General features: G+C 57.7%; 1 protein-coding gene across 1 annotated transcript; it reads right to left on the bottom strand.

Annotated features, from left to right (window-relative positions):
* Nucleotides 1-3,153: 3,153 nt before the first annotated feature.
* On the bottom strand, nucleotides 3,154-10,492 carry PIP5KL1 (phosphatidylinositol-4-phosphate 5-kinase like 1). The gene is made up of 10 exons (XM_063082629.1): nucleotides 10,463-10,492; nucleotides 9,409-9,612; nucleotides 8,201-8,251; nucleotides 7,854-8,008; nucleotides 7,408-7,532; nucleotides 7,044-7,078; nucleotides 6,899-6,954; nucleotides 6,009-6,121; nucleotides 5,579-5,732; nucleotides 3,154-3,421 (listed from the first exon to the last, which is right to left on the bottom strand). The coding sequence occupies exons 1-10, from the start codon at nucleotides 10,490-10,492 to the stop codon at nucleotides 3,154-3,156; spliced, it is 1,191 nt and encodes a 396-aa protein (XP_062938699.1).
* Between the last annotated feature and the right edge of the window lie 1,819 nt (nucleotides 10,493-12,311).

Genomic DNA, 12,311 nt, shown 5'->3' with positions numbered 1-12,311 from the left:
TGGGAACCAGCCTGGACTCCTGCTCTGGCCCCCATTTCAAACTCCATTTTTCTTTTTCTCAGAGGCTTGGGTATGAGCAGGATGCCAAGGTATGCGTCCCCAGCTCAGCAACCTTCCAAGTCTACCTTGCTCCGGGTTCAAAGCCAAGTCCCCAGAGCCTGGTGTTCTAGGCCCATGCCTTTCCCTACCCTGTCCAGAGTGCAGGGAGGAGGGCTGCTGAAGTGGCCCTGCCCCCAGGAGCCTCCTTTGAGCATGAGCTCTCTTTGTCCCTCCCACCCCAGCCTGGGCACAAGTTCATTCACTCTGTGCAGCCCCTCACTCACACAAGGAAAGGCACACAGTGGGTTGCCAGAGCCAGAGCTCTTCTGGCCTCCCCCAAGTCCTCCTCCTTGAAGTGTCTCTCCTAATAGACCCACCCCAAGGTCACAATGAGAAGTTCCCCGTCCCCCATAATGGCTGGTGAAGTAATGACTCCTTCCCTGGGTAGGCAGCTCTCTCCTTGCTAGGGCCACACAGAGACAGGGGCATGTCCAAATGGCCCCGGGCTGCCAGGGCAGATGAGGATCAGAAGTTCACAGTGGAACTGAGACAGGAAGTCCCACAGCCCCAGATGAAATTCTTCGGTTTGATTTTAGCGAAAACCCACTCTCCTTACCCCAGCCTACAAGACCCTGTGTGTTATAAATTCCTACTTCCCAGGGCCGGCCCGTGGCTCACTCGGGAGAGTGCAGTGCTGAAAACACCAAGGTCATGGGTTTGGATCCTATATAGGGATGGCCCCTTAGCTCACTGGCTGAGCGTGGTTCTGACAACACAAAGCCAAGGGTTAAGAGCCCCTTACCGGTCATCTTTAAAAAAAAAAAAAAAAAAAAAATTCCTACTTCCTTCTCGGTCACCCTCCACCCACCTGGGCCACCCTCTGACCCTCAGTCACACTGAGCTCATTCCTACGTCAGGACATTTGCACTCGCTGTATCCTCTACCTGGACTGCTCTAGTCACATGGCTGGCTCCCGGTCATTCAGCTCAAACATCACCTCCTCAGAAAGGTCCTGCCAACCACCCTGTCCAACACTGCACCCCAAGCCCTCTTGTCTCAACTCAATTCATTTTTTTATGGTATTTGTCACACTGTGAGATGACCCTGGTTAAATTAACTGGTTTCCTTGTCTGTGGTCCACTGCCCGTGAGAATCTAAGCTCTGCGTGAGCGGTCAGACCAGTCCTGCTCCCAGAGGCACCCCCAGCACCTGCACAGTGCCCGGCACACGCTAGGTGCCAGATAATGTCTGCTGAGTTACCAAGTGACGAGAGCTGGGAGTCCTGAGTCCCATGAGGTCTTGGACAAGTCACTTCCCTTTCCAGCCTCAGGCTCTGCCTTGGCACATTGCCAGAGACCTGAAAGGGGAGCGGGCTGAGTCATCCCTATGTGAGGGCAGGACTCTGGACTCTGACTCAGCCCCGTGGGATCCAGAGCCTGAGGAGAGGTGGAGCCGGGCCCCGTTCCCGCCACGACGCCAAGCCAGCCCAGGGTTTCCCTGCTCGCCCACCTCCCAGGTGAAGTGCCTACCGTGCTCTGTCTCAACTTCCTGCTAAGCAAGAACAACAAATTCCCTGTGGCCCATGGCAGCTCAGAGAGGTTGAGTAATCACTCAAAGTCACCCAGACAACTAGCAGTGATGTCAGTGTTTTAGAATATATCCAGGCACCCATGCTCCAGCCCTGCAGCCTAAGCTCTCCCCTTCGGCCAGCGGGCTTTTTTTGGCGATATCTGACAGGCCAGTAAATGGCAGTGTTCAGAGTAGCTGAGTGGCTTCCCAAGGTCCAGAGTTGCCCAGTTCTGGGGGTCAGCTCTTGGTTCACACTGTCCCCTTCCACTCTGAAATGTTTTCTTTTTCTCAAATGCCAGTCTTCTCTCACCCCAGGCCTTGACTGTGCCCTTGGCCTGGGACCCTCCCAGGGACACGTCTGACTCTTCTGGTTTCACTTTAGAAGCTAGAGCTCCGCTCCCTATACCATCTGTCAAATAATTAGATGGGGGCCCTTCCCCCCAGCTCCATGACCCTGTGCTTCCCCACCAAGTTTTGTCACGCCAGGTTGCTTTTGTCCCAGACTGTGAGTTCTATGAAGGCAGAACTTATGCATCTTGCTCCATCCCCAGGTCGCCAGGTCCCCATCACCCAGCAGAGGGCCAGTCACATGGCAGGTGCTCAATAAATATTTAATGAGTTAATGAGGTCCGTTTTCATCCTTTCCATTTTATAGATGAGACCACTGAGGCACAGAGAGGTTTAGCACCTTGCTCTGGTCCCACAGCTAGGTCCTAGAGCAGCTCTGGAGGAAAGGTCCACTGAGGCATGGTCAGATGGGGCTGGGGTCAGAGGCTGGGCTGGAGTTTCCTGGAGGAGGGAGAAGGAGCAGTCAGGGGCTATGCAGGCGGGACCCTTGGTCTGACAACTGACCCTTGCCCCCAGTTCACAGATGAGAAAAGTGACTCCCAGAGGTGGGCAGAGCTCACTTGAGATCAGTAGTGAAGCCCATCAGAATGCCTTCTGGGGCTCCAGAAAGCTCCCCATTACCCTGCCTTCTCCCACCTGCATCCCTAGAGGGGCAGAAGCAAGGAGGACGTCCCAGAGGGAGGCCCTGCTTGAGAAGGAGGCCTGGGTTCTCATGGCTGACCTCGACACTTACCCGTGCATAAGCCCCTTAAAGTCTCTGGTCCTCAGTTTCCCCATCCGGACGACAAGGGGCTGGAGCCTTCAGCCTCCCCCCTTCCCCAGAGCATGAGGACAGGGCTGCAGGAGCTGGTGGTTAAGAATACAGGCTCCAGAGTCCAAAAGGCATGGTCGAGTCCTGGTCCCTGCATTTATTGTTGAATGATCTTGCTTAGCCCTTCACCCCCTGAGCCTCCATTTCATGGTCTGTAAAGAGAGAATAATAGCATTTTTTGAGGATTAAATGAGTTAATAATGTAGGGGAGCCCTTGGCACAATGCCCGGCACAGCAGCACCATGAAACGCAGCTGCGTCGTTATGGCATTAGCTAGGGAATGCTGCCCTCAGGTGGCCATCAGGAGGAACAGCAGGCGAGCTGCCCGGCCCGGCGGGAACCGGAGTGCCCATTGTCCAGATGCGGAGAGTGGGGCCGGGCGCCGGTCACTCGGTGTGCGCCTCCACCCACTGGCAAAGGCGCCGGGCATAACGAGCCGGGCTGACCGTGGAGAAGGTCCGGCCCGGGTACCGCAGTGTCTTCCACAGGTACTCCAGCCGCTTGCTGAGCCCGTAGACCGTGGCGAGATCCACGACGCCCAGGAAATAGCGCTGCTCCGGCCCGTCCAGGATGTGTAGCGCGTTGGGGACATCGGGCAGCAGCCGGCGGTTCTGGGCTCCCGGGTCCTCCGGGCTCTGTGCCCCTTGCACAGACCTGGGGGCCGACAGGAGGGTGAGATTGCCGCCTCCTCCAGGGAGCCCAGCAGGCTGACCCGCCTGCTCAGCCGCTCCTCCCACGCCTGCTGTTATGCCTCGTCTGTGAAGCCGGGTGACCGCGGAGGCTGAGTGAGGTGGAGGTGACGGTCTGGGTCTGCACTGTCCAGGACGTAGCCACGCGTGGCCACTGAACATAGGAAATGCGGCCAGTCCCGCTTGAGATGTGCTGCACGCGGAAAACACATACTGAATTTCCAGATAGTGTGAAAAATAATGTAAATATCTCATCAATATTTATGTTGATTAGATGAAATGATCAAATTTTGGATTATTGAGTAAATTATATTGTTTTGTTTTGGGGGTGTTTTTTATTTGTTTTTTTAAAGATGACCGGTCAGGGGATCTTAACCCGTGGCTTTGGTGTCCTCAGCACCAGGCTCTCCCAAGTGAGCTAACCGGCCATCCCTATATAGGGATCCGAACCCGTGGCCTTGGTGTTATCAGCACCACACTCTCCCAAGTGAGCCACGGGCCGGCCCATATATTGTTGAAATTAATCTCACCTGTTTCTTCTTTTTTAAATGATACTAACAGAAAATTTTAAATTTACACATGTGACTTACATGATACTTCTATTGGGTAACACTCGCAGAGCATTTGGGTCACACAGACTCATTGTCACATGACTTTGGGGAAGTCCTTTGAGTATTTCCGAAATTTCTGTTCGGGATCATCCAACCCTGGAAGTCCCAGGGTCGCAGAGCTAAAGCTTTGTGAACAAATCCATTTTGTTTGCAGCTGGTGTGTGTGTTTTTGCCTCAAAATGCATTCCAAATCAGAAGATGCCTTTGACTGGACCCCAGTCCCAGCAGAAGTAGGTTCAAATGCCTAACTTTGTCCTGCGAGGGTCGCCAAGCTTTATTACTGTCCTGTCCAGTCATTTCCTTGGGAGTAAATGAGCCAATAAAAGACAAGCCCCGCCGAGGTGCCGACCAATCAGAACCCAGAGGTCTCAGAGCCCGGCAGGGCGATGTCACCCTCGGCGGTGCCAGGGTTATTAACCGGGATGACGGGGAGGTGTGAGGCAGGGATGCGGTGGGGTTCTGAGTGAGGGGCTGGGAACTGGGTCGGGGTGGGGTTGAGACAGCCAGCATGAAAATATCTTAATATCACAACAACCATTATGTGAAAAACAGGAATTACTGGCTGAATGGCAGCCGTGACTGAAGCACCAGCTGCGGGTAGAGGGCAAGGGAGAAGCTGACTTAGCTTGGGTGGGCAGACGTGGGGGGCTGTGCCCCGTGGTAGGAATTCCACCACCCGGGCAGGATGTGCTCATCCAGCCACAGGCTGTCTGGGGAGCCATTACCCTGGATTCTGCCCAAGCCTCACACATCTCAAAGTCTTCCTCCAAGTGGCAGGAATGCAGGAGCTGGATGAGGGGACATCACTGTTCACTTCCCTTGTCCACCCACCAGATCACTGGGCTTTGGTTCTTAAAGTGCCTGTCTTAACCCCTATGTAATTCTGTTTATCCAGAGGTGGGACTCGGAGAATTGAAATCCAAGTAACTAACCGAGTACTAACATGAGTCCTTGGAATTCACTCTGCAACTTCACTTCTCCTCTCTGAGCTTCAGTTTTCACATCTCTAAAATGGGAACGAGCCCACCGTCTCAGTGAAGCCCATGGTCAGCATGCCATGAGGGAGAGTTACTGCTACAAAGGTGAGGGTAGCATGATGATGGTGCCCGTGGTGATGACCTCAGGGTCCTGGAATTCGAATGACTGGGCTAAGGGGCAAGGGCTCTTTCTAAGGTGAAAATTAAATAAATCTTTCTACTGCTCTGAAGCCTTCAATAGCTCCACATCCCCTGCTGCAAAATGGGCACACTCTTCAAATGAGCACCAAAGCCCTTGTCCAGCTGGACCTTGTCTGTTCTGTCCCCAGCTGTGATCCACCTGTGCCCGCTGCTTCCACCAGCCGTGCTTCTCCAGCCCTGCACCCTCCACACGCACGTACACACACACACTTTCCAGACTTGGAGCTTTTGCCTGTGCTGCTCCCCACCCAGGGAAGGCACTCCCACACCTCCACCTCCGTCTTCCCCACCTTCTCACCAGCTCGTTCTTGCCGTGGGGGGGGGGGGGCTCACCTGGCCATGCGGAAGATGAGGCTGCTGTCCTGGCCCCTCTCATCCTCGTGGAGCCTCTGGAAAGCCATCAGGAGGCTGTAATCCAGCACGTTGAGCTCCCGGAGGAAGGCGGTGTCCAGTTCCACCTGGCAGAGGAACCAGCTCCTCTGGGGCCCTGCCGGAGCATCAGTGCCCACCTGAGCATTCACCGTGTGCCAGCCACGTTGCTCCACACGCTTCTGCCCCAGGAGGGCAGGATCATTACTGCCCCTATTTCACAAATAAGAAAACTCATCTGTACTTGGCCTTGGACACCTAGCTGGTTAAGTCGTGGAGCTGGGATTTGAACCCTGCTCTGCCTGACTCCAGAACCTGGGCTCTTAAGGACTCGGGCAGCGGCTAGTGCCAGGGAATGGAGGAAGAGCAGGCAGTGTCCGCCTCTGTGGCTCACCCAGGTCGATGGTCTTGTCCTGAAAGTTGAGGTCCTTCAGCACCAGGACGAGAGGGCTGCCCTCAGGGGCCGGATCCACCCAGCGGCTCACCTCGCAGCCCTTAATGTCATACCTGGGAGGTGGGGTGACAGAATTCAGCTTTACCTGCAGTTGAGACACACAGGGAATCTCACAAGGTAATACGTGGAAGCCAGAGCTTCCACCGGGTGACTGTTCGTGTATGCACTAAACTCATTACCTCTCTACTCCTCAGCACAAGCCGGCTCTGTTACCGTCCCCACGTTAGAGATGGAGAAACTGAGGCTCTCTAACTTGCCCGGCCTACCCAGCAAATTGGGAGCAGAGCAGAGATTCAAATTCAGCTTTTGGAAGCCCAGCACAGTCTTTAGCCTTCCCTGCGCTTGCCTTTCGGCACTTTGTCATCCCTGGAGATGTCGCAGACACACGGATCCAACACTAGACGGCAGCACCAGGGGGACACGAGGGCAGACGATGGCTCTGGGGAGGAGCGCTAATGGGGACCGTGGGGACAGCCAGGGCAGGAAGCCAGAGGGCTGAGTGCAGACAGAGGGGCTGCGCCTGAATCCCTGATATCACACGTCGGCTGTGTGGCCTTTCCCTTCCTCGGTTTCTTATGTAGGACGACAACACCTACCCCTCGGTGTGTTCGGGGAGTAAAGAAGACACTAGATGCAAAGGGTCAGCATAGCGCCCACCGCGTCTGAGTGCTCGAGACGTGCTGGGTGTCGTCGTCTCCGACCCACCCGTTCTTGGGAACTCCCCTTCTGCCTGTGCCTCCGTGTCGCCGTCTATCTAGTGAGTGTGGACGCTTCGGGTGGCACGTTCCGGGCGGGGTCGGGCCTCTGAGGTCTGCTCCCGGCCGACTCACCTCTCGGAGATGCGGCCGGCGGGATAGAAGACGCTCTGCATGATGATGAAGTATTTCTGGGGACAGGGACGAGGAGTGAGAGAAGCCACGATCTCACCCTCTAGCCGCCCCTTCCGCCCAGCCACCTCGCCTCGGCCTCACCCACCTTCTTTCCCCTGGCCACCCGCAGACTGTGCACTCCTGGAAGGGGACAGGGCTGCAGGTGAGGGCCCCCAAACTCCACAGCCCTAGGCCCATCCGCCCCAGTCCCAGCTCCAGGCCACGCCTTCTTCTCCAGATCTGCGGCATCCGGAGCCCGCCCCCCAGGCTCCGCCCCCAGACCGCTCCCTCCGCTCGGGTCCTCACAGCCCCAGTGATGCCCCGCCCCTAGGTGCGGCCCCGCCCACACACCCTCCCTCGGGATCGTCTCATCCCAAGTCCGCCCCTTTAGGCCCCGCCCCAGGCCCGCCCCCCGGTACGTTGACGTTTAGGACCCGCCCCCCACCGAACCCCGCCCCCAGCCCCCGTACCCAGCAACCGCGCTAGCAGCGAGTGCGGGTGCCGCTGCAGGTGCTGCACGTAGCGGGGCAGGTGGGCGAGCAGCGTCCGCACCTCCCGGCGCCGCTGGGTCTTCAGGAAGAAGCGCTGGTCGTGGCTAGGGGGTGGGAGGGAGAGGTCACTGCCCAGGCCTGGCTGGATGGGCTCCCACCGGGTCCCCTGCCTCTGCCTGGGCACGTGCATCTCTCTGCCGCGTCTTGAGTCTCGGCTGGCAGCCTCGCCATCGCCCCTCTTGCTTCCGGCCCTAGCCCTTAGTCTATTCTCCCCTCCCCCCGACCTCCATCTGCCTCTTACCATCCCTGACCATGGCCACTCTGTTTCTCTCTCCAAGGGTCCGCACCACCACCACCACTCAGAATGCCTTCCCCTGACCCGGGGGCACCACCCGGTCCCCTGCCCCACCCTGCCATAAACTCACGACAGGAAGAAGCTGGCTTTGCTCTTGGAGGTGCTCAGGAATTGAAGATAGGGGTCACCGGGACCCAATGCAGCCTGATAGTCCTCCTCGGCCAGTCCCAGAGAGCGGCGCAGTCGGGCAAAGGCTGGGCCGGCCAGAGTGCCCAGCTCAAAGCCCTGTGGGGAAGCAAGTGTCCGCGTGGGCCCAGGCCTGTGCAGTTGGCCCTGGTGCAGGAGGTTCAGGGTGACCACCCCCTTCCTGCAAGGCTGCAGCAAGCCAATCACTCCCACTGCACAGAGGAGGCAACTCTGGAGGAGAGAGCAAAGCCCAGGACACGCCCCTCCCACACAGGGGTCTTGGCTTCCTACCTCATGGACCTGGGTCAGGACCTCAGAGAAATCCTCCTGGGTGGGTGGCCCCTGCAGGAAGAGGAAAAGGGTCCAGGGCGAGTCTCAGTCTCCCAGTACTTGCCGCAGGATCTCCAAGTGTCCTGCACCTGGCCTTGCCCCTTCTGCCAATTTGATTCCTTCAGCAGACAGGGACCTGACTTGTTTCTGACTTGTGCCTGAGTTGCGCAGATGGGCTGCAGCCCTCCCGGGACTGGAGTGAGGATGACAGTGACCTGAGGCAGGGCCTGGGTGTGTCTCATCCCCCACTGGGTCCCCAGAACCAGGCTCTGAGTTTAAGCCTGGCACATGCCCCCAGACACACACGTTGGCCTACTGAAGCCAGATTTCATCCCAATACAAGCGATGTCCCTGAAGCCAAGGGACTGCCTGACAGAGTCAGGGAGGGGCAGGATCTGACAAGGTTTCCTGACAGAGGTGATCTCTAAGCTGAAATCTGAAGGGCAGTGGAGAGGAGAAGCAGGGTGCTCATAGCAGTGGAAACAGCATTGGTGGCCATCAGCGAGGGAAGGAAGGCCCAAGTGGCTAAAGCCAGTAAGGGAGGGATGAAGCGTGAAGGAGGCTGGACAGTTGGCCCTTGGAGCCAGCTGGACCTTGGGGCCATGCTGAGTACTGGGGTGCCATGAAAGATTTTCAGCAGATTATGAGGTCAGGTTGTGGTTTAGAGGATTCCCTCAGGCCCCTACACTCTCCCTGGACCTCCAGATCCCTGTGCCAGTACTTGGCTTGTGGGATGTGGTCACGCTGCGCACATGTACGCACACACAAACAACACACATGCTCACCCAGGCCTGCCCAGCTGCTGAGCTTGCAATTGGGCGACCCTTTCTGCTGAGCCAGCCTGTCCCCAGCCTGAGCTCCGGGGAGGTTGGGCTAGGCTGGCAGGGTGGGGGTGGGGTCTTTTCTCAACCATAAACCTGGCAGAGCTGGGAGAGCCTCAGAAACCACAGAGTACAATCCCTCCCACCCATTATACAGATGGGGGCACTGAGGCCCAGACAGGTAGAGGCCCACCTACAGTCACACAGCAATCACCTGAGTCGGGGGTTCCTCACACCCCCAGCACTCTGGGATTTCCAGCCTCCACCCAGAATGTCCCTTCCTCCCAGGCACCAGCCTGGTCCTGCCATGGGTGTTCTGGTGATGCATGGGACAGACTGGCTACTCACCGTGGGCGGGTGATCCATGGAGACCTGGGTGGCAGCCCACAGCCCTGCCTGCATCATACACATCATCCCATGAAGCTCATGACCCGGGCCTATCTCAAACAGGCCCAGCCGAGACTGCTTGTCCCGTAGACGCCAGAGGAGGCCACGGCGTCTGGAGCTCGAGGTGGTTGCTCTGTGTCCAGCCTCTGGGGAGGGAGCCAGGACCTGGTGGGAGGAGGCACAGGAAGCAAACAGTACGCGGCAGCATCTCAGAGGGGAAAGGCCTAGGTTCAAGTCCCACTTCCACTACCGTGAGCCTTCCCCTCATTTCTCTCTTCCTCAGTTTCCTCAGCTGTTAAATAGGGATAAGGCTGGTACTCACCTCACCAGATGCTGGGAGGGGCCACACACCACGTGGCATGCAATCAGCATTCAAACAGCAAATGGTTATAATTATCAGTAGGTAGAGCATGTGTTCTGCAGTCAAACCTGGCCAGAGACTGTCTCTCCCCAGCTGTGTGACCTTAGGTAAGTCACCTAATCTTTCTGTTCCTCATTTTCTCATCTGTAACATGAAACTGTAACAACTCCTTCCTGGCAGATATTAACTACTGTTGGTGTTGAGTTTGAGCTCCGTGCACAGGAACCCTTCACAGTAGGATAAATAGTGATGCCGACGATTTCAGCATCACTCGCCTGTGCTGCGTTCCTCCAGGCCAGCGTGGAAGGGCCGCACGATGCTGAGATCATACCAGGTGGCCCACTAGGAGTGGGCATCCATGTGCCCAGCACTGGCTGAGAACTTGAGCTCCTAACAGCCCTACGAAGAAGGAGCTTTTCTTATCATCTCCATTTTCCCTACGAGGAAACTGAGGAAATCTCCAGGGGACACCCGCCAGACCGCCCCGCCCCCCTTCATATTTGCGACCCCGTGTGGGGCGTGTCCTGGCCCTAGCCGAGCGCAGGGCCCCTCCCTGGCGTGGATGGGGGCGTGTCCGCGGCGCTCGCGGGAGGGAAGCCCGGCCATTGCCCACCAACCCTTCCCTCTCGTGTCCTGTCTGGGGTCCGCACCTACCTCGCGGGGCCCCGGGCTCGGCGCAGCCATCGCCCCCGAGGCGGCTTCCCGGGCTCTGGCCGTGTCCGCCACCCCAGGGGCCCGGCTGCAGGAACCAGGCCCCGCCCCTGCCTCGCGACCGACCAATCGCGCGGCGCCGGTCGCGGCTGCACCCAATCCGCGCGGGGGGCGCTGCCCAAGGCCTGCGGGCCCCGCCCCCGCGCCTGCAGCATCCTCCGGACCGCGGTCCAGGCGGGCGGCGCCGCCCCGCGTTGGTCGGGGTCCCGGGACGGAGGACCCCTCATCTTCCTCCCCGGGGAGGGGAACTCGGGTCTCAGGGCCGCCTGGGGAGGCGAGTAACCGAAATCCTGTCCCGTCCTCGCACTCTGGCGTGAAATTCCCACCGACTGTCTTTCGGGTTCGGAAACTAGGATCCAGAAAGAGAAGTGACCATCTCCAGGTCACACAGAAAGGCAGGAGCATCCATTCATTCAACACATGTATTTTGAACACCGTTTTGGGCCAGAAGCTTTGCTAGGCCCTGGGGATTTAATGGTGAGTGAGGTGGGACGCAGCTGCCGGCGTGATCTTTTAAAAGCATAAATCGGATGATGTCACTCATGCTTGAAGCCTCCAGTGGCTTCCCATGGCAATGGAACGAAACCCAAAGCCCTTGTTATGGCCCCAGGCCCCGTCTGCCCACCCTCCAGGCCCACCTCAAATCACTCTCCCACCCCCCAGCCACAAGGGCCCCCGCTGTCCCTTAGCCACCGAACTCTCACCTCAGGACTTGGGCATTGGCTATCCCCCCAGACTTTCACTTGCTGTATTCCTTCTTGTCACCCTGACTGGCTCTAACTAGCGCCCCTCCCCCCTTGATCACATCACCTTTCCTTTCTTCATTACCCTTGACACCGTCAGAGATTGTCTTGTCCATTATTTGTTCATCGCATCTGCCCCTTAGAATGGGAGGGCCACAAGGGCAGGAACCACGTGGGTCTCGTTTCCTGGCTCAGTGCCTGGTACAATCTGGTGCCCACAAACCAATGCGAGTACGGTGCACAAAGGGCCTCGGGGAGTCCCGGGAAGTGGAAGGTCAGAGTGGCTGGAGTGAAGAGCAGAGAGAGGGATATACCTGGAGGGAAGACTGGGTTGACAGAGGGTCCCGTAAGTGGGAGCCTGGAGCATATTCAGGAAATGAGGCTCCCCCAGTGGGGGGAGGGGACCCAAAGCCCCGGTGGGCAGCTCTGCCTGGACTGGAGGGCAGAGGGGGGATGCAGCAGGTGAGAGCAGGGTGGGTGTGTCTGCAGTTGGCCCCTCTTTTCTCTATGATGAGGGAGTCACTTCTGCTACCTGGAGGAAGAGTGAACATCCAAGGTTTGAGGGGGCAGTGGTTACACTGGGTGCTGTGGAGAATGGGAGTTGGTTGCCCACCAGGGCACTTTGGGATTGCTAGCCAAGCAGGGGCCTGTGCCAGATCAGCCAACCCGAACACAACAGAATCAGCCCTGCTCTGACTCAGTAGCAGCCCTCACTGCTCAGGCCACACCAAGTTGGTCTGCTGGGTGCAAAAGATGGACAACAGGCTTGGGCTTTTAGGGGAGTTGCCCGAGGGTCCCTACTGTAATACTGGTACATCCTGGCCAAGCTGGCATAGGGGAGGCAGGGCTGACAGAGGTATGCCAGGGCCTCCACCAACTCCCCAGCTATGAGCTCCACTGGGCCAGAACCATATCTGTCCCAGTCCCACTTTATCCTTAGTGTCCAGCACAGGGACAGCACAGAAGAGGCACCTGAGGTACTCTCACTGCACAAACCAGGGTCTCCTGACCTGAGACCAATGCAGGGGCACCCTCAAGCCCCCTCCAGT

Source organism: Cynocephalus volans, chromosome 17 (assembly GCF_027409185.1).
Source record: "Cynocephalus volans isolate mCynVol1 chromosome 17, mCynVol1.pri, whole genome shotgun sequence".
Classification (NCBI taxonomy): Eukaryota; Metazoa; Chordata; class Mammalia; order Dermoptera; family Cynocephalidae; genus Cynocephalus; species Cynocephalus volans.
Note: the sequence above shows the minus strand (reverse complement) of the source record. Positions and strands in the feature narration are given on the sequence as shown.

Coding starts and splice junctions, on each gene's coding strand:
- PIP5KL1 (XM_063082629.1), bottom strand. CDS start 10,492: ATGGCTGCGCCGAGCCCGGGGCCCCGCGAG. Junction 8,252..9,408: donor CCATGGATCACCCGCCCACG/GTGAGTAGCCAG, acceptor CTCTTCCTGCAG/GGGCCACCCACCCAGGAGGA. Junction 8,009..8,200: donor TCCTGACCCAGGTCCATGAG/GTAGGAAGCCAA, acceptor GCTTCCCCACAG/GGCTTTGAGCTGGGCACTCT.